Source organism: Pangasianodon hypophthalmus, chromosome 2 (assembly GCF_027358585.1).
Source record: "Pangasianodon hypophthalmus isolate fPanHyp1 chromosome 2, fPanHyp1.pri, whole genome shotgun sequence".
Taxonomy (NCBI): domain Eukaryota; kingdom Metazoa; phylum Chordata; class Actinopteri; order Siluriformes; family Pangasiidae; genus Pangasianodon; species Pangasianodon hypophthalmus.
This window is the reverse complement of record NC_069711.1, coordinates 26,052,567-26,075,977: the sequence shown is the minus strand read 5'-3', so window position 1 is coordinate 26,075,977 and position 23,411 is coordinate 26,052,567. Positions and strand designations below refer to the sequence as shown.

Genomic DNA, 23,411 nt, shown 5'->3' with positions numbered 1-23,411 from the left:
TTCCGGGAACATCCCACAACACCTGCCATTTTGGAGATGCTCTGACCCAGTCATGTAGCCATCACAGTCTAGCCATCATAACTATCCCTTGTCAAAGTTGCTCAGATCCTTACACTTTCCCATTATTCCCGTCTCATATAATATATATATATATATATATATATATATATATATATATATATATGTGTGTGTGTGTGTGTGTGTGTGTGTGTGTGTGTGTGTGTGTTTGTGTGTATAAAAAAATGCAATATGAACTAATCTTCGACTAAGGTACGTTAAATAACATGGCATTCAGTTTGTTCAGTGTGTTTTATTTGTGATAAGTGTATATTAGTTAGCTCTCTGAGGGAGAAGATTGTAGCATTAGAGGTGCACATCCAGATGCTAGAGAGGGTTAGTGAGAGTGAGAGCAGCGTAGTTGCTGTGAAGTCTAGATGCCTTAGACGAAGTTAGCAATCCCCCAACTGGGGCATTAGAGCCCACACAGCGGGGTGAATGGGTGACGACTCGGAGGCATAATCAGAAAGCCAAATCTAACGCTAAGTCTCACCCACGGGAGCACCACTCCTCTCCGCTTCACGTGTCTTACCCAGATGAGGATGGGTTCCCTTTTGAGTCTGGTTCTTCTCAAGGTTTCTTCCTCATGTCGTCTCAGGGAGATTTTCCTTGCTGCCGTCGCCTCTGGCTTGCTCATTAGGTATAAATTCATACATTTACAATTTATATCCTGAATGTATTTATTTCTGTACAGCTGTTTTGTGACAATGTCCATTGTTAAAAGCGCTACACGAATAAATACGAATAAATTTGAATTGAATAAGAGAAGTAGAAACTCGAGATTTCTGACAAGTACTTTGAAGATCTCTATAAAATGTAAGGAGCAAAAAGTATGTTTATTTTCTTTAAATAAGCATAACTAATTAAGAAAGAAAACAAGTATTCAATTTCAACAATACTCAAGTAAATTATAAATAAGCCAAAATAATACTTAAGTATAGTAATGAAGTACCATTACTCAAGTATTTTCCACCCCTGATATTCACAGTTATAATTCATCATCATGGCAGTGTTGATAACTGTTAAAATTATGCAGAATTTGTGGAAGATATCAGTGTACCATTAATTTATCCAATTTAATTATCCCTCTACAGACAACTTTCATATAGGACAACAGTGCGAGCATGACATTCTTAAACTGATTACCCAAAAATATAGAATATGAAAAAAAAAAGCATTGTCATTTCCATTCTCTATCATACACTAAGCATCTAAACCAAAATGTGTGTTTTTTTTGTTTTTTTTTTAAAGTGGGTCATCTTGCATTGTGATACAAGTTGATTTTTAACAAGTTTCTCTCTTCCACATTATTTACTCTTACACCAATTATTTACACCATCAAGTAAGAATAGAGGTCAACAAAACTATACGGAAATATGTCGCCATCTGCTGGCAGAAACTGAAATTCCAAAACTTGCAGATATGTCGATCAAGTAGATTAATCACTATTTCAATATGATACCAGATCTCCGTATTGATGGCAAGCTATCCGATACTGATCCTATACAAACAAACCTCTGCTTGCATGTTAAAACAATTTGTGCCAGTACTGTAAGAAGAGACAGAGAATAACAAATTTCTCATGAATTCAAAGGCAGTTTACTTTTCCCCAACACATGAAAGGAAATCTATTTACAAAAGCCATACTGAGGAGTAACTTATTTTCAGAGAAATTTACACAAGGGAAATATGAAATGAAGAGTCTGTCACACTGAGTTCATTTATGTCTATGCACAAAACATTTCTTCATTTCAGAAGAATGTATGTACCATGGAAACAGGTAGACACAATAAAATCTCCTCGGTCTCCATATTCCTGGGATAAACATAAAACAATAATACTCTTAAGACAACACATTTCTGAAATGGCAGATCCAGGAAATTGTCTTTCCCCCCACCCACACGACAAAAAAAAAATTCAAAGACAAAATTTTACAAACACATCACTTGACAGGCCATGAAAAAGGTTGTCCACTCAGAGGGTTAACCAGCGTTCCAGAGTTACAGGGATGTGCATAGGTGTCTGTATCCCCCAAACATCTTTTTGACAATATTCTTTTTTTGTTGCTGTTTTTTCAGGAGATGAAAGAAGTATGATACTTGTTACACCAAACACACTGCACTCTTTAACCATTATGAATTATTCACTTGGAAAGAAACAAGGAGGAACTGAGAGAGAGATATTAAGTGAGAGAGCGAGAGAGAGAGAATACAAGAATGAGAGAGAGAGAGAGAGAGAGAGAGAGAGAGAGAGAGCACCCATCCCCTCTATTGTCCATTGTGCAAATTAAGAGTGCTAAACAAACAGAGGAATTAACAAGAAAGGGTGAGAGACCAGCACAGGCTAAAGACACCAAACTTCCAACAGGTCCAGTCCCTTTGAAAAATAAATAAGATAGAATTTTGGCGCACTCAAGCCAACTGTGCTTATCAACTGTCCATGGACATGCCACTGTGAACATGTCCAGGAAATGTGACATTGAACTGAGTTGGACTGGTGGGGTGAGACAAGGAACAAGGGTTTTTCTTCTGCCCAATCAGGCTGTGCCCAAGTATTAAATCTGTGTATGGACACCTCCTCGCAAACTCTCATGTCAACCAACACCCCCAGCCAATCACCGACCACCTTACTGTGCTCATCATTGCTCTGAGATGCCGTCTCTTTCATTCAAAAAACAAAGTACAAAAAGTCCAACCCCTAGCTATAAGTACAGGACCATATTTATTCTTTTTATATTAATATTTATATATTTATATGTTTAGATATGTACAGCACTATGCTTTTGCAGTCCCACAGGAGGGTCTTGATGATATCAACACATGGACTAGTGGTTTGTGAGTCTGAATCTGTTAGAGATGAATGTGTGTGGTTCTTTTTTTTTTTTCTTTTCTGAGGAAGAGGATTAGCCTAGGCCACAATAGTGTAAAACTGTGGCATATAGGGGGCGCTAGTAGACCCAGGACACAGGCACCCACTGAGCGGTGGTAGACACTACATCAATGGCTTCTTCCAGTAGTCGGATGGTTTCATCAATCTCATTGTTGATGATGGTCATGTCGAAGTAGTGAGCATAGGACTTCTGCAGGGCCTCAGATTCTTTCTGCAGCCTTTGCAGAGACTCGTCCTGATGTAGGATAGGAGGGGAAGAAGAATTAGAGTGAGCCAAGAATATACTGAGTAACACACAGAAGGCTTTCTTGTGTTTTGAATTTTGATGGCATTTGAGTGTTGGCCTGTGTAACATGATAAGTCACTCAGGATATGGATATATAATAGTCATTAATCATAATGAGCCAAACTGTCTATTGCAACAAGCAGAGTACTTCAGTAAAATCATGATGTCACTCAGAATAAGTGAAATAAAATTGTCATAAATCATTATGAGCTGAATTTAGTGTGTTTTAGTGTTATAACACAATCACTTTCAATCACTTGGATGGCCAAGAGGGCAAAAGCTAAATGCTAAAATGCTAACATTAGCCAGCCCTTATATGCAGTTCTGTAGTGCGCCACTCTAACAAGCAGAGTGCTTCTGTATCGCAATAAGAAGATAAAGTCACTCAGGATAAATTAAATATAATTGTCATTAATTGCCAAACACAATAAAGCACCTGCTGAGGAGAAATGCTATTCTAAGAGCTAGGCTAGAGGCTAAGGAACAGACAGGTGAATAAAAAACGAGCTAGTTAGTTGGAGAAAACTCAAGGCTTTATCAACTAATTCTATATAAGAACTGTGTGCTGTTTAAAATGTAAAGCATAATTAAAGTTGCTTGTTGTATAGAAACAGCTCCACAATTCTTTATTATTCTGCAATCCCTAATGATAATACTAATCCTTATGATAGTTGAACTTGGTTACTTTAGGTAAACTTTGCTCTACTGGCCACCATAGGTCCTAAAACATTTGCACTGATGTAGTTTGAGTGTTGGAGCTCAGATGAAACAGATTGCATTACAGTTGAGGACAAAAGACTGCAAATGGTTTTTGAATGGAAAAAAGAATATGCACATTTATTTTACAATTAAGAAAACAAACAAAAATAAAATAAAAATTAAATTCAAATTTAAAAAAAATCAACAGAAATATATTTACAAATTATCTGTAAAACAGAATAAAGATGTTAAAAATAATTAAAATTAAATTTAAACACACACACACACACACACACCCTTTTAAGGGACCAGAATTAATTCATGAACAAACTTTGATGCTGGTTGCTAGGGTGTTGCTAGGTGGCTGTTATGGGGTCCCTTGGAGGTTTTAATATGATCCCAGTTGGTTGCAAGTTTGTAGCTAATTGGTTGCTAAGGAAACTCAGCTTGTACTAGGGTGTTGCTAGGTGGCTGTTATGGGGTCCCAGGTGGTGTGCTATGATGTTTCTAGGAGATTTCAATACGATCCCAGTTGGTTGCAAGGTTGTAGCTAGTCGCCATACCTGCCAGACCTTTACTGAAGCTGTCTTCATTTTCTGCTTGCTCTTGGGGCATCTTGCCTTCAGTTTTGCTGTCAGCAAGTGAAATGCATGCTCAATTGAAGCATGGGAAGCACAATGGGTTTTGAAGCATTTGGCTGAATCTGAGCAGATATATAGCCCTATACACTTCAGAATTCATCCTGCTGCTTTTGTGAGCAGTCATCAATAAATAGAAGGGAACCTGTTTCATTGGCAGCTATACAGGTCATATATTTACATACGCCCTGCAGAATCTGCAAAATGTTAATAATTAAAAAAAATTAAAAAATTGCATTTTGTTTTTTATTTAGTACTGCCCTGAATAAGCTATTTCACATAACAGATGATTACGTATAGTCCACAAGACACGATAATAACTGAATTTACACATATCAACCAGTTCTTAATAATCTGTGCTGTTACCTGGATGATCAACGACTGTTTTTATGTTTTTATGTTCATGAGTCCCTTGTTTGTCCTGAGCAATTAAACTGCCCACTGATCTTCAGAAAAATCCTCCAGCTCCTGCACATTCTTTGCTTTTCCAGCATCTTCTGCATATTTGATCCCTTTCCAGCAGTGACTATATGATGTTGAGATCCATCTATTCACACTTAGGACAGTTGGGGGGACTAATACACAACTATTACATAAGGTGCAAACATTCACTGATGCTCAAGAAAGCAACATGATACAAGAGCTGGAGCATCGTCTCCCCTGGCTCTTGTGTCATGTTGCCACCTTGAGCATCAGTGAATGTTTGCACCTTATGTAACAGTTTACACCTTATGTAAAGACCCATCTTATTAATCAATCAATCAATCAATTAACATTTTGCAGATTCTGCAACGCATATGTAAACTTATGACCCCAATTGAGTTAGATTCCAAATGTATTAGATTCCAATTATTTGCTATAAAATAAGATCTTGGTGGCCGCGGGGTACTACACATTGGGGTAGTTTTTAAACTGCTGATCCCTCTTCACTGATGGAATTCATAGAATGAGCATGGGGCAGGGTGATTGCTCTCCCTGAAGTCTATGGTGCTAAATGGTGCCTTGACCAAACTGCCCCATGATTGCACTTAAGGTGAGCAAATCAATGGTACATTGAATATATCTGTCAAATTTTTTAAATTGCTGGTCGCTCAAAAGAGCTCATTAGAGCCATAAATTACAATTTCTGTAAAGCTGCTTTGCAACAGTGTCCACCAACTACGGAGAGTGAAGGCTAATTTTTCCATCCGAGACCTGTGAAGCCAGCCAACTGCATGTTTTTTTTTTTTTTTAGAACTGCTGCTCATGCTGCATCACAGGGCAGCATTACCCACACGGAGGACTTGTCTTCTGCATGCATGAGCTCCCACATTCCCATAATTGTCTAGTTTCACTGTGATTAAGAGTATAGCATCCCTTTCCCCAGAAAGCATGGCCAAATTTGCTCTCTTGGACTCCCGGCTATGGTTCAATCTGGCATCGTTGAGATTTGAACTCTTGTTCTCTGGACAATAGGGTGAACTTTCTTCTATCGTGCCATTCAGGAGCCATAAATTAAAATTTTTTTGCCTTCTTCATTTTGTCCTCTGGATGTGCAAACGTTTGTGCTCAACTGTAAACATTACATATGCAAACTATGACTTATGTGTATTGACGGCTTATAACAATGGTCTTCAATCTTATCCTCCAAGGGTCGGTGTGGCTGCAGGCTTTCATTCCAACCAAGCAGGAGCCATAATTGATTCCATTTGTTTAATCATCTTAGTCACCAGTGCCTCCTATCTGTCTGGAATAAAAGCCTGTAGTCACACAGGCACTTTGTGCATAAGCCTGAAGACACCTGGCTTTTAGAAACATAGTCCTAAACACTCATATAGACACACAACCTACATGTCATGTACTTACAGGCAGTTTTCTGCACCACCTTGGGAGCTGAGTGCAGTGACAGGAAATGCCAAAGAAAAGAGTAACATAGAAACAACATGCAAAATGATTGACACATGCAGCATGCAATGAGCCACAAGCAAGTACAGAACATCTTGAGGTTAGACAGACTAGATCATATCATAAAAATAATCAATCCAGCTGAACGCAGACAGAAAACATGATTGAAATTAAGTGAAAAGGAAGGAGGGGGAACAAGCTTAAACTTGAGCAATGGGTTGTAAGTGCTAAATGTGAGAAAGAAATATTTTTTTGGTTATGTGAATTGGAGGAAAACAGTACTCACCTCATTCATACCAGGGGTGACAGTAGGCGCAGCGATGAAAACGACATAGGGAGCAAATTCAGCTGTCCGCAAAACTTTCAGTGCCTGTCAAAAACCACAGAATTATCAGAAACATATTACTAGCCAAAACAACACAATATCACAACAATTATTCAGAAAAGGACTGGTCTGTCTGGTACCTGTGGCTCTACATCCAGGATGGAGATCATGCCCTGCTCATGGATCTTTCGGATGGTCTCCAGACGTGTGCCATACATAGCATCCTCATGGCTCCCATACTCCAGGTACTCGTTGTTTGAGATGTCCTGCATCATCTGGTCATGTGACACAAAGTAGTAATTCTTGCCATTTTCCTCATCCTTTTTAGGAGATCTGGTTGTGTCTGGGCAAGATTGAGGGAAGATCCATTAGAGTACAGCAAACTGTTTAAGTCCTGATTTATATGGCTGCAGCCACAAATTTGCAAGCATTTGCGGCGGCATGCATCAGTGTTCACACTGGCGTCTGCCAACATAACGTGAATGTGTGCCCTAGGGGATATTGTCCAAAACAAGAATGTGTAGAAAATAAATAAAAACAAATAAATCTCATGTTTCACTGTAGCAGACAATGGGCAGAAGAATCAAACTACTGGATGCACTGAAGAATTTTAAAGTTTACACTGTACTTGATCATTTGTGGCAATATGACACTCAAGCACAACTACACTCTTAACAGAGAAAAAACAGGGGACTGTAGATTATATTTAGGGGCTTATATTTAGCTATTCTAAATCTTTTTCAGCCCATCTACAATCTTCAGTCAATCTTTCTCTAACTCAGTTAAATTCCTTTGTAATCTGTTTTTGTAAGCATGAAAGCTAACAAATGTAGCAGCACAGCAGTCAACAACCCATAAACTTTCCCCAAACCCCTCTCCCTCATTTTGTGATTTCTTGATTTAAACTAGGCCTAATCATCTTTCCAGAATCACTGCATGCTGCTGCACGATCTCTCTTTACTCGCTATTGGTGGCGATGTCAACCAGCAAACATCTGGATAGGTATTCTCTAGAGTATGTGACTTACGTGGGATGGGGTAAGCAAATCTGTTTGGGTGCTTTGCTATTAGTGTATTCTTGATGTGTCGCCTGCCGACTCCATGGGCTCCTGCAGAGAGAAACGTTATAGCAGGAGGATAGCGACAAGACCACACATACAGAAAATGCTGCATAGCCACATACCTAATAACACCAGTGTTTTTCTCTTGAAAGCAGGAAACTTCACAACTTCTTCATATGTGACAAGATCTAGTTGGTCGAACACTGCAGGAGAAGGGAGAGGTGAGAAGATGTAGGGCTGTTTGAAACAACGTGGAAGCAGTGAGAAAATACGGTGTGATGTCAGTGAAGTGAAAATCCTTTTTTGTTTTAAAAAAACAAACAAAAAAAAAACAAAAAACAAAAAAAAAAAACCCACCAGTACTGGGGTCAGTACTGGCCTGAAAAACTGTAATAGTAATGGATTGTATGTTCTCTATTTTCTGCTACAATCCACTAACGTATTTTATGCTGGGAATATGTAATATAATTTGGACTGATTTATAAAATGTCAGATTTTCAGCGTTCAGTTATCCTACTAATTTTAAAAGTCAGTAAGTGTATCACAAAAAGGGAAAACATTAAATGTGATCTGGTAGGCTGTGAATATGCATTATTGCAGAGAATAAAGGAATCTGTCCAAAGACAATGTTTTAGATCTTTGTCTCTTTTAGAGAACATTCATACCTTTTAAAAAAGTATTTGAAGGTCTGGAGATGAGTACCTTTAAATGCCACCCTGTGCCAGTGGAATTACAGAATTTATTGCTGTTATAAATAAACCTGCATACTACATGTGTGTTTATACATAAGGGATATACAAAGTAATGTGCGTATTTTCTGTATACAGCAGATGCTGTATGAGGAAAAAGTGTGCTGTCCTATAAGAAAATGTGGTTACAACTTTCAGTATCCTTTTAATTGCTGTGATAACATAAAATTGGTTAAATTAAAACAGTCCACAGAGGGATAAAAAGGGTGGGGGTTAATAAACACACTGCACTGTTGTCTTTCCTGTGGCATGCGCAAAAAAGTTGCTGACCATTCTTACCAGGGTTGGACACATCACTAGCCCAGGCACCCAGGACAAACAGATTTCATGTCTAGAAAATTACTTTTTTTATTTGTAGCGGAAAAGTTGTTTTAACAATCAGAAAAAAGTTTTCATTTGGTATGTAGGATTAAACTTAACACACTTCACAGTGGTGCAATGTACAACCAAAACATTGCACTGAGCAGCACACTGCAGCTTTTTTTGGGCTAGCTAATAAAGTTATGATGTGTCCACCCATGCTTTCCTTTTAAATTATTCAACAATTAGGTCAAAATTACATACAAAAATCAAAACAAAAATGGAGGCATTAGTCTGTTGTTGTACTTACATGCAAGAAGGCCGTTAAGGAGAGAAAGCATGAAAAATGGACAGCGTAAGAGGAGTGGGGGCATCAAAATTGGTTAAACAGACAATATAACTGAACTGCCAGAGCAACACTGCCTGCTGCTGTAGTGGCAGGCGCAAAGACACAGTCAAACACACTGCTGGAGAGGACAGCACAAAGCCATGCACATTCAGTCAAATCAAACTATTCACAAGAAAACAAGGCTTGTTCTTTTGTTTTTGCTGTACAATGAAGACATTTGGGTTTGAGATCAAAAGATGAATATTAGACGATAGATCAGAATTTCAGCTTTCATTTCCTGATATTTACATATAGATGCGTTAAACAACTTAGAACATGGCATCTCCTGTTTGAACCCACCTTTTTGTTCAAGTGATCAAAAATATTGGAACATGTGATTGACAGGTGTTCCTTGTTACCCAGGTGTGCCCTGTTAGATTGATTGTTTAACAATTAATAGCTCTGAATGTCTGCTCTTGATTTGAACCCTGGGTTTCACCCGTGAAGGCTGCATTTGTTGTTAAAAAGAATAAGCCAGCATGAGCTGTCTATGGGAGAAGAGCAAGTCATTTTGAAGCTCAGAAAAGAGAGAAAATATATCAGAACCATTCCACAAGCAATGGGCATAGTCAATACAACAATTTGGAATGTCCTGAAAAAGAAAGAAACCATTGGTGTACCAACAACCAGACATCAAACAGGTCGGCCAAGGGAAACAACAGCAATTGATGACAGAAACATTGTGAGAGCTGTAAAGAAAAACCCAAAAACAACAGTCAGTGACATCACCAACAACTTTCACAGGGCAGAGATGAAAGTATCACAGTCCACCGTTTTAAGAAGACTTTGAGAGCAGAAATATAGAGGCCACAGCTCTAGATGCAAACCATTCATCAGCAGTAAGAATTAAAACGTCTGATATGAATTCACAAAGAAATACAGAGATGATCCAGAAAGGTTCTGGAACCAAGATTAACCTCTTCCAAAGTGAAGGAAAGGCCAAAGTTTGGAGAAAGAAAGGTACTCATGATCCAAAACATACAAGCTCACTGGTCAATCAAGGTGGAGGTAGTGTCATGGCTTGGGCTTGCAAGGCTTCTTCTGGGATGGGTTCACTAATCTCTACTGATGACACAACTCATAATGGTAACAGCAGAATGAGTTCTGCGGAAACATTCTGTCTGCCAATTTACAGAGAAACTCTTCCAGATTAATTGGGAGGAACTTCATCATGCAGTAAGACAGTGACCCAAAACACACTGCCAACACAAAAAAAGGACTTCATCAGTGGAAAAAGTGGAAGGTTTTAGACTGGCCAAGTCAATCACCAGACCTTAACCCAACTGAGCATGCATTTCACCTCCTGAAGAGGAGACTGAAGGGAGAAACCCCAGAAACTAACAGTGACTGAAGCTGTGGTACAAGCCTGGAAAAGTATCGCAAAAGAAGAATGCAACAGCTTGGTGATGTCTGTGGGTCGCTGGCTTGATGCAGTCACTGCAAGCAAGGGATATGCAACCAAACATTAAGTGTTATTTACTTTGAGATTATCTGTTCCAATACTTTTTCTCATCTAAAAATTGGGTGGTCTGGCACAAAAGGTGCCAAGTTGTTTAACACATCTATATGTAAATATCAGGAAATGAAAGCTGAAATTCTGATCTATCGTCTCATATTCATCTTTTGATCTCAAACCCAAATGTTTTCAGTGTATAGTAAAAACAAAAGAATTGGCTTTGCTGTTCCAACACTTTCGGCGGGGGACTGTAATATATGTGTGTGTGTGTGTGTGTGTGTGTGTGTGTGTGTGTGTGTATATATATATATATATATATATAGTGAAAATTATTTTATTTTGCATTCTTTTCTAATTGTGTGAATGAAAAGTAGCTTCATTTCAAATCCATTGTGGTGGCAAACACAATGCAAAATTAAAAAATTGGGACCTTAGGGACCTGACTCTGTCTGTGTGTGTGTGTGTGTATATATATATATATATATATATATATATATATATATATATATATATATATATATATATACACACACACACACACACACACACACACACATACATATATATAATATATATATTTACACAAGCCACTTTATTTGAAATAACTGTAGACCTGATTATTCATGTAATTATACAATCAGCCACTTATGTGCCAGAAGGGAAATGCTTAAATGCAGATACAGGTCAAGAGCTTCAGTTAGTGTTAACATCAAACATCAGAATGGGGAAAAATGTGATCTTAATGACTTTGACTGTGGTTGTTGGTGCCACATGGGCTGATTTGAGCATTTCATAAACTGCTAATTTTCATGACCACAGTCTCTAGAGCAGGGGTGCAAAACATATGGCTGAGAGTCGTATACGGCCCACCTGATGGTTTGGTCCAACACTTGAGGTGATGAGATAAATACAGGGAAAAAACTTATAGTACAATCCCTGCTTTATCCACTCTGACTTTTATTGACACATACATGCAATTATTAGTTTATCCTCTAGAGAACTGTTTGGCATTGTTTGGCACAGTTTCCCAGCCATGCATAATGCACACAACTAGCACTGTACATTGAAAAATGCCTTTGTCCAAGAAATGTAAAGTGGATTCTGAATGCCAAGTGTTCCAGGAGAAATGGACAATGGCATATTTCTACTGGGAAATAAACCACAAACCCCTTTGTTTAATTTGCTCCACACAAGAGGCTTAATTCTATGAAACTATGAAAGACACGATGGTAAAAAGTATGAACAGTATATTGGATAGCTATGGATAAAAAAGGTAAACAAGCTAATTGCAGCTATCAAAAAGCAACAGTCTGTCTTCACACATAGTAGTGAGATGAATGATGCTGCTCTGAAGGCTAGTTTTATCGTTTATCAAGAAATCGCACTGGCATCAAAGCCAATTTCTGAAGGGGAGTTCGTTAAAACATGCATGTTGAAGGCAGCTGAACTTGTATGCCCTGACAAGTGACAGGCTTTTGCTAATATACAGAGGTGTTGACAAATCTTTGACCATCACTGAAGAGTTTGCTGAACTCACTCTAATGACAGACACACCTACTGGTAGTGATATTTTCACTTGCTTGGTTGGCTCCTTGGACAAGCTACACTATGTGGCCCTTTAGTTCCAGTGAAGAGAAATCTTAATGCTACCACATACAAAGACATTATAAACAAAAATTGTGGTTTTGTGGCAACAGTTTGGGGAAGGTCCACATATAGGTGTGATGGTCAGGTGTCCACATACTTTGGGACATATAGTGTAGGTGTGGATTAGGCTTGTGCTGTGAGTCTGGCCACTGATGGCATACCCTCTACATGTGGAAAGAAAGCATAAGGTTGTTACAAAGTTGCAGCACAGGTAAATGTCAACAAGAGGTTATAACAATTTATTTGTACTATGTTTATTGTTATTGATCTATTGTAGTCAAACAAATAGACCAATCACTGATGCTAATTTGAATAAACCTTGTAAAATTAATTAGGCACATACTATTAATGACAAGTTCAAAACACATTGAAGTTTGAGGTGGATGGTCTACAACAGCACAAGACCATAACAGGTTCCCATCTTATAAAGACTACATCCAGTACAATAATGTGTCATTTGTCACAAAGGACACTTCATCTCAAACTGGTTCCATCAACATTACAGTGAGTTCAGCATACTACAATGGCCTCCAAAGTCAGCAGACCTGAATCCAACAGAGCACCACTGGGACATAGTAAAACAGGAGTTTCACAGCATGAATGTGCAGCTAACAGCTCTTAATAATTTATGTCAACATGGACCAGAATCTCAAAGGAATGTTTCCAAAACCTTGTGGAATCCATGCCACAATGATCTGAGGCTGTTCTAAGAGCAAATGGGGATCCTACTTAGTTTTGATAAGGTATTCCTCATAAAGTGGCCACTGGGTGTGTGTTTATATATATATATATATATATATATATATATATATATATATATATATATATATATAAAGTGTGCATAAGTATTCACCCCCCACTGAACTTGTTCACATTTTGTAGTGTTACAACTTGGAACTGAAATGTACTTAATTAGGACTGTATGTCATGAATCTACAGAAAAAAATGTCCAATAATATTGAAGTGTGTGTAAAATCAACATTATCTGCAAAATTAGTTACAATAAAAAAAGGTGAAAATTTGTGATTGCGTAAGTATTTACCCATGTTGCTGTGAAATACCTAAATTAGTTCTGGCGCAACCAGTTGCCATCAGAAGTAACTCAAACAGACAAACCTTCAATTGCAAAAGTCCACCTTTTGCAATTGTCTCACTTGATCTTAATATAAATACAGCTGTTCCTGGAAGGCCCCTCAGTTAGTTAGAGAACATACATATCAAACAGCACATTTTCTACATTTCTGCAAACACCACTGGCTTGACATATGGCTCGACTCTTTCATAAAGCCCATGTTTGTGTAGTGTCCGGGCTGTGGATTTGTCCTATGAGCAGCTTGTCCCATCTGAGCTGTGGGTCTCTCCAGCTCCTTCAGAGTTACCCTTGTCATCTTGGCTGCTTCTCTGACTAATGCTCTCCTTACCCAGTCACTGACTTTTAGTCACTGACAACCTCCTCTAGGCTGTAGTTGTGGCACATTCATTCCATGTTTTGATAATGGATTTAATGGTGCTCTGTGGGATGTTCAAAGATGTTTTTTTTTTATAACCAAACCCTGATTGTTACTTTGCCAGAACTTTTTCCCAGACTTGTTTTGATAACTTGTATGGCCTTCATGATTCTGAAGTCTGTGGCATTCAATGGACTCCTGTGGACTTCATTCAACTAATAATGTGACTTCTGATGGCAACTGGTTGCATCAGAATTAATTTAGGGGTTTCACAGCAACAAGGATGAATACTATGCAATCATAACCTTTATGGTTTTTTTTGTAAATTATTTTGTAATCTATATGTAGGTACCATGCATCCACAAACAGGGGGCTCCATTTCATTACTGTACTTCTACAGTTAACTGAAAGGATGTGACACCGGTTACATCATACCGGTAAAGCACCAAAAAGAATACTTGCGGTGGAACCATAAATGCAGTAGAGCTAACAACTCTTAACAGTGAAAACTAATCAACTAATTCCACATCACAAAAGTGTGTTTGTCTTCCTTTTTCTTTTTTTTTTTTAATAAAGATTTTAACAGCAGCTGCCATGTAACTATATTGGACAACTGAGAGTCCACAAGTTGTAAATCTGATTAAATGGCAATCGTGAAAGTGGATTCAAGATAGATCATGCAGGCACAAAGACAAGCTCTTCTAAATACAATGCACCTCTGTTCATTCCAAGCGGCTCCATGACAGATCAGTCTGAGCTGCAAACACAACACCATTCATTTAAAGAGCTGTTATTTTGAAGCTGTAAACTGCTTTGTTACAATTAGGACTCTGTTAAAGAGATTCCCATGAACCACCACAAATCTATATCTGAAGACATTCGGGTTTGAGATCAAAAGATGAATATGAGATGATAGATCTGAATTTCAGCTTTCATTTCCTGATATTTACATCTAGATGTGTTAAAAAACTTAGAACGTGGCAGCTTTGGTGGCAGGCCACCCAATTTTTAGGTGATCAAAATACTGGAACAGATAGTCTTAAAGTAAATAACACTTCATATTTGGTTGCATATCCCTTGCTTGCAATAACTGTATCAAACGGGCGACCCGCTGACATCATCAAACTGTTCCATTCTTCTTTTCCAGGCTTGTACTGCAGCTTCTTTCAGTTGTTGTTTGTTTTGGGTATTTTTTTTCCCTTCAGTCTCCTCTTCAGGAGGTGAAATGCATGCTCAGTTGGGTTAAGGTCTGGTGATTGCCAGTCTAAAACCTTCCACTTTTTTCCCCCAGATGAAGTCCTTTGCTGTGTTGGCAGTGTGTTTTGGGTCATTGTCTTGCTGCATGATGAAGTTCCTCCCAATTAGATTGTATGCATTTCACTGTAAATTGGCAGAAAGAATGCCTCTGTAGACTTCTGAATTCATTCTGCTGCTACCATCATGAGTTATATCATCAATAAAGATTAGTGAGACCATTCCAGAAGCAGCCATGCAGGCCCAAACCATGACACTACATCCATAATGCTTGACCAGTGAGCTCGTTTTGGATCATGCGCAGATCCTTTCTTTCTCCACACTTTGACCTTTCCCATCACTTTGGTAGAGGTTAATCTTAGTTCCAGAACTTTTGTAGCTCATCTTTGTATTTCTTTTTGAATTCCAATCTGCCCTTCTGATACTTACTGCTGATGAGTGGTTTGCATCTTGTGGTATAGCCTCCATATTTCTGCTCTCAAAATTGTCTTCGAAGGATGGACTGTGATACCTTCACTCTTGCCCTGTGGAGGTTGTTGGTGATGTCACTTACTTTTGTTTTTGGGTTTTTCTTCACAGCTCTCTCAATGTTTGTCATCAACTTGTTTTCCTTGGCTGACTTGTTCGGCATCTGGTTGCTAATACACCAGTGGTTTCTTTATTTTTCAGGACACTCCAAATTGTAGTATTGGCTATGCTCCATGCTTATGCAATGGCTCTGATGGATTTTCCTTCTTTTCTCAGCTTTGAAATGGCCTGCTTTTCTCCCAAAGTCTCCCAGCTCTCTAGTCTTCATGTTGGTTTATCTTTTTTAACAACAAATGCATTCATCAGAGGCCAAACCAAGAGGAGACATGCAGAGCTATTGTTTAAACAATCAGTCTAACAGGGCACACCTGGGCAACAAGAAACACCTGTCAGTCCCATGTTCCAATATTTCTGATCACTAGAAAATGGGTGGGTTCAAACAAAACACACCAAAAATGCACCAAAGTTGTTTAACACATCTAGATGTAAAATCAGGAAGTGTAAGCTGAAATTCTGATCCATCATCTCATACTCATCTTTTGATCTCAAACTCAAATGTCTTCACTGTATAGCCAAAAAAAAAAAAAAAAAAAAATGCCCTTACCATTCCAATACTTTTGGAGGGGACTGTATATTTATTCTCCTTCAATATAGTGGGCTATCTTGTATAGATTCATGACATATAATAAAAAAAATAAAAAAATGCACATTTCTGTTCCAGCTTGTATACTAAAAATATGGAAAAGGGGGTGAATACTTATGCAATGCACTATGTAGGTTACATGGGTTTGGGAAGTATTCAGACCACTTCATTTTTTGCACACTTTATTGTGTTACATATTTAATTTAAAATCAGTCTACAACCACACTGACAAAGTAAAAACAAGTGTTTAGAATTTTTTTTTTGGTAAATTTATTACAAATCAAAAACTTAAATCTCTTATTTAGATAAATATTCAGACCCTTTATTCAGTACTTTGTAGAAGCACCTTTGGAAGCAATTATAGCTTCGAGTCTTCTTCGGTAAGTCTCTATAAGCTTTGCACATCTGGATTTGGGCAGTTTCTCCTATTCTTCCTGGCAGATCCTCTCAAGCTCAATCAGATTAGATGGGGAATATCTGTGAACTGCCATCTTCAGGTCTCTATATTTTTACTCATACCCTCAGAGTCCTTTAAGTCCCTGCTGCATACCTTTTACTCAAGAGTGGCTTTCCTATAGCCACTCTACTATAAAGTCCTGATTGATGGAGCATTTCTGAGGTGGTTGTCCTTCTGGCCGGTTTTCTCATCTCTGCAGAGGACTTCTGAAGCTGTGTTAGAGTGGCCATTGGGTTCTTGGTCACCTCCCTGACCAAGATCCTTCTAGTCAAGTTACTGAGTTTGACTGGACGGCCAGCTCTAGGAAGAGTCCTAGTGGTTCCAAACTTCTTCCCTTTTAAAATAATGGAGCACACTGTGCTCCTTTGAACATTCAAACTTTTAGAAATGGTTTTATATCCTTGTGCAGATCTATGTCTCAACACAGTTTAATTGCAGAGGTCTATGGAGAGTTCCTTGGACTTTATGGCTTGGTTTTTGGTTTGACATTCAACTGAGACCTTTTACACACAGGTGTGTGCCTTTCTAAATCATATCCAATCAACTGAATTTGCCACTGGTAGACTCCAGTCAAGTTCTAGAAACATCTCAAGAAAATCAAAGCAAACAGGCTGTACCTGAGCTCAATTTGGAGTGTCAGCAAAGGGTCTGAATACTTAGCTACACGAGAGATTTTAGTCATCATTTTTGTCATTCTGGATTACACTGTATAGATGGATGGCAAGAAAGAAGTAAATTTAATCCATATTAAATTAAATCTATAACACAGTTAAGTGTGCAAAAACTCTAGGGGTCTGAGTACTTTTGAATCCCCCTGTATACAAAGACAAGATTTACTGAATAAATTACCCAAGCAAGTACATATTTCAGTTTCACTATGGCTATGTACCAAACTGCATACTAGCACACTATGACTAAGAAGAAGAAGGAAGCTTTTATTTGTCAATTAAATATTACAATACAGTGTAATTCTTTTCTTCACATATCCCAGCTTGTTAGGAAATTGGGGACAGAGTGCACGGTCAGCCATGATACATGATAACCCTAACCCAGCCCTGGAGCACAGAGGATTAAGGGCCTTGCTCAAGGGCGCAACAGTGGCAGCTTGGCAATGCTGGGGTTTGAACCCCTGCCATAGTTACCAGGAAAACTTTGTTATGGCTCCTAAACAGCATCATTAATCTAACACTTCTTTCCATAGTAATATATTATACTAACTAGTACACTAGTAAGCAGTTTGGAATGTAGCTAATGACCATTTCTTTTTGCAGATACATTTTTGCATCCTCATTAGAATAGTTGTGCAACAGTAGCAGATGAAATCACACATGGATACGATTTCATTTGCTGGCATACTGGTTCTAGCAAATGAAATAGTATTTGTGAAAGCTGGATACAAACCTACCTTATATGAAACCATGATTTCGACAGATACTTCTACTGATTGCATCAGTATGTCCACATGTAACTAATGGTACTGAGCAGCTCTATGAATGTTCCATCTACTGAAAGAACCATTTAGTATGAAGCCACGAGCCCAGTTGTGCTCATCTTAACCTACCTGCATTATGCTTAGCTAGGTATTTGTCTTTGTACTGTTTCTTCTTCTTGCCAAACCAGGTACAACTGGCCTGCTGCTCCTGCTTGGTTTTCTCCATTGCTAAGCAGGCCACACGCCTAAGAGACACACAATACACCTGAAGTTACCTTATATACCTTAAATACCTTCTTGCATGAAGAGAAAATATGCATATTTTTCAGATGTTGTGCCAACTAAAACTATTAAAACTGTTTTTTTCCCCTCAAAATTCAGCATTTTAAGAAAATAAACAATTTAATATGGATCAGGAAGTACAAATAAATATAAAATAAAATAATGTCGTCATATTAGCCCTTTATGCTATTATTTCTTCCTGAACTTCATTGGCTAACATTAGTGCTATCTGGAATCTCTGATAAATCCCATCTGCTGGACATCAAAATACCAGAAAACATGCTGTCATGGATTTTAGGGTACACAAGAATAAAGCATACATGTCCTGATTGTCTAGTAATCTGTGTTTTGGTATTGCCCAATACTAATGCAAGTGCATTTTAGGATAACCCATGTTTTAGTCTTAGCAGTACAAAGAAGCTCAACATGGTCTACACAACAGACTATATTCTCTATAGTCTTCCATGCATCTTTTCTTGTGGAATATGAAAGTAGGTGTAAATGATTTTCAAGCTAACGCAAACTTGTTAAGTGCAGTTTAATGTAGCCATGACAACTGGATCCTGCATTTGTTCATTTGAGTAATATTACAAACACTATCTGATTTCCCTACAAAAAGGGTTAGTGTTGGAATTAAACAAACCTCTCATGTAGCCTAAAAGCATGTTCCACATGCCCAACATCAGGAGTCTCATTTATCAAAACAGTATTGAGAGGGAAAATAATATCATTCTGCAGTCATAAGCAAAAATGGAATCCAGTGTACAGGAAAAAATAAAGAGATTAGTTTGAGATTTAGCTTCTCAAACGCCTACAGATGAAATCCTCAAAGAACTTCAAAATGCTCATCTCACTTTTCATAACTGTATTCACAAAAAACACAATTTTTTTTTTTTTACAAAGAGCACTTTGACTTTGGTAACAAATCAGGGAAACCCTTAGCAAATCTATTAAAGCAAAATAAAGAAAAACCCACTATTGCAGACACCTCTGGAAACATCATCCAAGATGTTGGAAATAAACAATAACTTTAGATCCTATTACTCAAACCTTTATAAACCAGAATTTTACGCCACATATGAAGAAATCAACACCTTTCTGAGGAATGTCACCCCCCTTCCACAACTCACATACAACTCAATCTGATACACTCAAAAGGCCTATATTTGAAGAGGAACTCCACACAGTGCTACAATGAACAATAAATCCACAGGACCAGACGGTTACCCAGCAGAATTCTATAAACATCATTGCAGCTTTGTATATGCAAATGATATCTGAAATTCTCAATAACTTGACCTTACCCCAACATATGAACATAGCTCTTATCTCCCTTACCCCTAAACCAACCAAAGACCCCACAGAATGCTCTAACTTTCGCCCTCTATCATTAATACATATAGACATAAAAATATTTAGTAAGGCTTTCGCAATCAGACTAAAATCTGTAATAAAGTTCTTAGTCTATCCAGATCAGACCGAATTCAAGGGAGGCATTCTTCAGAAAAAATGAGCAGACTATTTAATCTTATACACCTCTGCAACAAGACAACTGCCTCATACCATAAAACCCCAACCATAATTCCATACTTCAGATGCATACAGCTGAAAGGGTGTTTGATAGGGTATACTGGTCTTTTCTCTTTGCCACCCTAAAAAATAAAAAAATCATATTTGGGCAATATTTCATAAACGTGAACAAAATACTATATAACTCACCTACAGCTTCAGTTATAACTAATGGATATATCTCTAAACCATTCACCTTATTCAGAGGAACAAGACAAGGATGCTCATTGTCACCATTACTTTTTGCATTATTCATAGCACCTTTTGCTGCAGCAATCAGAGAAAAGAAAATCATTAAGCACTACAGCATAACATACACCCTCATAAAATAAGCCTTTATGCAGATGACATATTATTATATCTAACAAATCCATCAAAGTCCATTCCGCCAGTCCTTGATCTGATAAACAGGCAAGATATCTGGTTACTCAATTAACTCATCCAGATCAGAAATTCTACTGCTGCCTGAGCATGCACAGCCACACTGGGGCAAAGAAACACACCCAGTAGCAAACAAAAGTTCAGCTTTTTAAGGGGAAGTTTTTGTTCAGGTTTTTGTGGTACAACTTGTGGTACTGATGTCACAGAGCATGTCAAAAGGTCTAAGAAGATGTACTTCACTAACAGTAAATTACAGCTAATGTTACACAAAGTAGAGTAAAATGGTTGTTGAAATGTTTTATTTGTCAATATTTTATGAGTGGTTTGCCTAAGGAATAAATAGAAAATATTGTATTGTATTGTATTGTATTTTATGTTATTTTATTTCATTTAAATTCATTTAATTTCATTTTATGGCTACATGTGTACAATCAATTGCCCCAATAACATTTTAGAAAAGCTGTAATTATGTAAAAATTCATCATTATTTTTATTACTATATTCTTACATTCTTTTCCGCTGCTGTATTTGGAAATATAATGTACTGCAGCGCGAGCGATATGAATGCACAGAAGAAACGTCATTATTCAGGTCATACTTGGTTGCAAAAATGCCAAATCTGTCTCCACATTCTCTCTGCCTGGTGGTCAAAACCCTAGAATTGAGAGCATTTAAAACTGCACTCGGCAAACAAAATCAGCTGATGAGACACGCTTCACTCTCAGCAAGGAGTTTCCTGTGGTCCTTAAAATACTTTTCCTGAGCAAAGTTAAATGTACCAAATCTTCAAGCAATCATGCATTCATCCCAATCAATCTTTAGATGTGCCCTATATACAATTTTACTTTACATTTCATTTGTGTCACATGTCTGCACCTTCTGAACACAGATGTCAGTAATTATGCTGCCAATCAAATGGTGATATTATTGACAGTAAGAGGGATAGAAGCTCCTTATAATCAGTTTACCCACAGTTACACTTTTATATGCTGACATTGAAGAATTACATTACATTTAGTATAAAATTATAATTTGTGATTTGAAACAGTTTATGACAACAACCACAACAGTAGGGGAAAGTTTTAGAGAGAAGCTAACAGAGATTGTCTGTATTAGTGTGACTTTCCATGACACTCCATATAAGTGACAAACAGGCTTACTATAATAAAAGAATTTGTGCTTTTACACTGACATGGAAATGTCAGGCATCTTTTGGCTCTGAGTAAATTTTAATAAAAGGTAAGTATGTGAATGCTGTTTGTATAGGAGCAGTGTGCCCATACATACACATAGTCACACATCAAATACATCACAAGTATATGAAGCTCACCACTCCTGCAGCTCAGGAGAGGGAATGAGTCCAGCTGTACCATTCTTCATATTCTCCAGCTTTCCCTGCCACCAGTTGTGGTCGTCCTTACTGATGATCTGGATTATGTCACCAACCCGGAAGCGAATGCCCGCTTCTTTACATGGGATGAGGTCATCTTTAGCGGGGTCATACTCAAACTGTGCGCGTACGAATATCTGGGGACAAAAGTTGACATTTTAACAGTCAGGCTGTTAACTGATATAAACAAAGGTTAGAAGAGATAAGGGAGCAAAGGAGAGCAGAAGAGAACAGATCATTATGCAGGCGAAAAAAGAAATAAAGCACATGATATTAAACAGAACAGAAAAAGCAGAGATAAAAAACAGAATGCCTTGTTGAGTCTGACTGAAGGATGTTTGCAAAAGAGAGGGACCTTAGCCACTAAAACAAAGGTCACGACACCATGTCACACACACACATGCACGCGCACACACCCTCTATAACCAGGCCAATGCCCCAGCCCAAAGGCACATGCCTGTATCATACGGATTGTGAGATTGACCATACTACTAAGGCAGCAGGGGGAGGGAAGCAAAATGGGCAAGGGACCATTTCTTGTTATGGAGGACTATAAAATACAACAATAAGCTACACCTACAGAACTGAAGCCTTATGAAACAGCTATGTTGCACTTGGTGCAACAACAACAAAGAAATGGTTAAGGCCAATGGGAAGAGATGGAGTTTATTGTATTAATGTCAAGTGGCAAAGACTACGGTAATCAGATCTCCTCTGAAGATACATACCTTCATGGACATTTTATCCTTGATTGCAGGTCTGGAGATCTAAGGGTTCAAAGGATCATGCACGCACGCACACACACACGCACACATGTCACACAGTATAACAAACCTGACATTGACCGGACTCAAGGAAGGTATGTATGCTAGGTAAAAGAAGAGACCACCCCATCACGATTAGGCCTGGAGTTGGGGTTACTAGTTAACCTCACTACCTGAAGCTGAACTTGTAACAGCTTTGTCGCACTCATGAGCTTAGGTGAACACAGAGTCCATAAACCCACACACACTCAGGTGTTCAGGTGAAGTGTAGCTGAAAGAGAAACCAATGAAGTAAACCAAGGGTCATTTTAAAGACTCTCACCTGTCGTCCTTTGGGTTGGATGGTTGCTGGCAAGTCCTAAAAATAAAATTTCCATCCATTAGTACACTAGTATTAGTATATTTCTATTAAGAATGTCTGGCTCACTAAATCTAACCATAATTAAGTTACATATCTACAGTATATACAGTGGGATTGGAAAGTATTTAGACCCTTTCTCTCATTGCTCAATTTATTGTGTTATAGATTTAATTTAATATGAATAAAATATATTTTTGGTGCATAATCTACATCCAATAATCCATAATGATGAAGCAAAAACAATGTTTCTTAAACAATGTTTCTTGCAAATTTCTTAAAAATCAAAAACTGAAATATATCTCATTTAGCTACGTATTCAGACCTTTAGCTAAGTCACTCTACACTAAGGTACATCCTGTGTGCTTTGTTTTCCTTGAGATGTCTCTAGAACTTGCCTGGAGTCCACCACACAGGCAAGGCACACAGCTGTGTGTATAAGGTCCCACAATTAACAGTGAATGTCAGATGAAAAACCAAGCCATGAAGTTCAAGGAACTCTCTATAACCCTCAACCTCGACCTCCA

General features: G+C 38.0%; 1 protein-coding gene across 8 annotated transcripts in view; it reads right to left on the bottom strand.

Moving 5' to 3' along the window:
• Positions 1-1,633: 1,633 nt before the first annotated feature.
• caskb (calcium/calmodulin-dependent serine protein kinase b) overlaps positions 1,634-23,411 on the bottom strand; it is a 115,188-nt gene continuing 93,410 nt past the window's right edge. For 3 of the 8 annotated variants that reach the window (XM_026933424.3, XM_053232176.1, XM_053232178.1), the window contains 9 exons: positions 22,849-22,884; positions 22,491-22,529; positions 21,703-21,899; positions 18,270-18,385; positions 7,961-8,041; positions 7,806-7,886; positions 6,919-7,121; positions 6,740-6,823; positions 1,634-3,181 (listed from right to left, as the gene is read on the bottom strand). In XM_026933424.3, coding sequence (XP_026789225.1) covers positions 3,005-3,181; positions 6,740-6,823; positions 6,919-7,121; positions 7,806-7,886; positions 7,961-8,041; positions 18,270-18,385; positions 21,703-21,899; positions 22,491-22,529; positions 22,849-22,884 — 1,014 coding nt within the window. In that variant the 3' untranslated portion in view covers positions 1,634-3,004. The remainder of the gene's footprint in view (positions 3,182-6,739; positions 6,824-6,918; positions 7,122-7,805; positions 7,887-7,960; positions 8,042-18,269; positions 18,386-21,702; positions 21,900-22,490; positions 22,530-22,848; positions 22,885-23,411) is intronic. The other 5 variants (XM_026933425.3, XM_026933430.3, XM_026933427.3 and 2 more) reach the window with 3 other exon arrangements.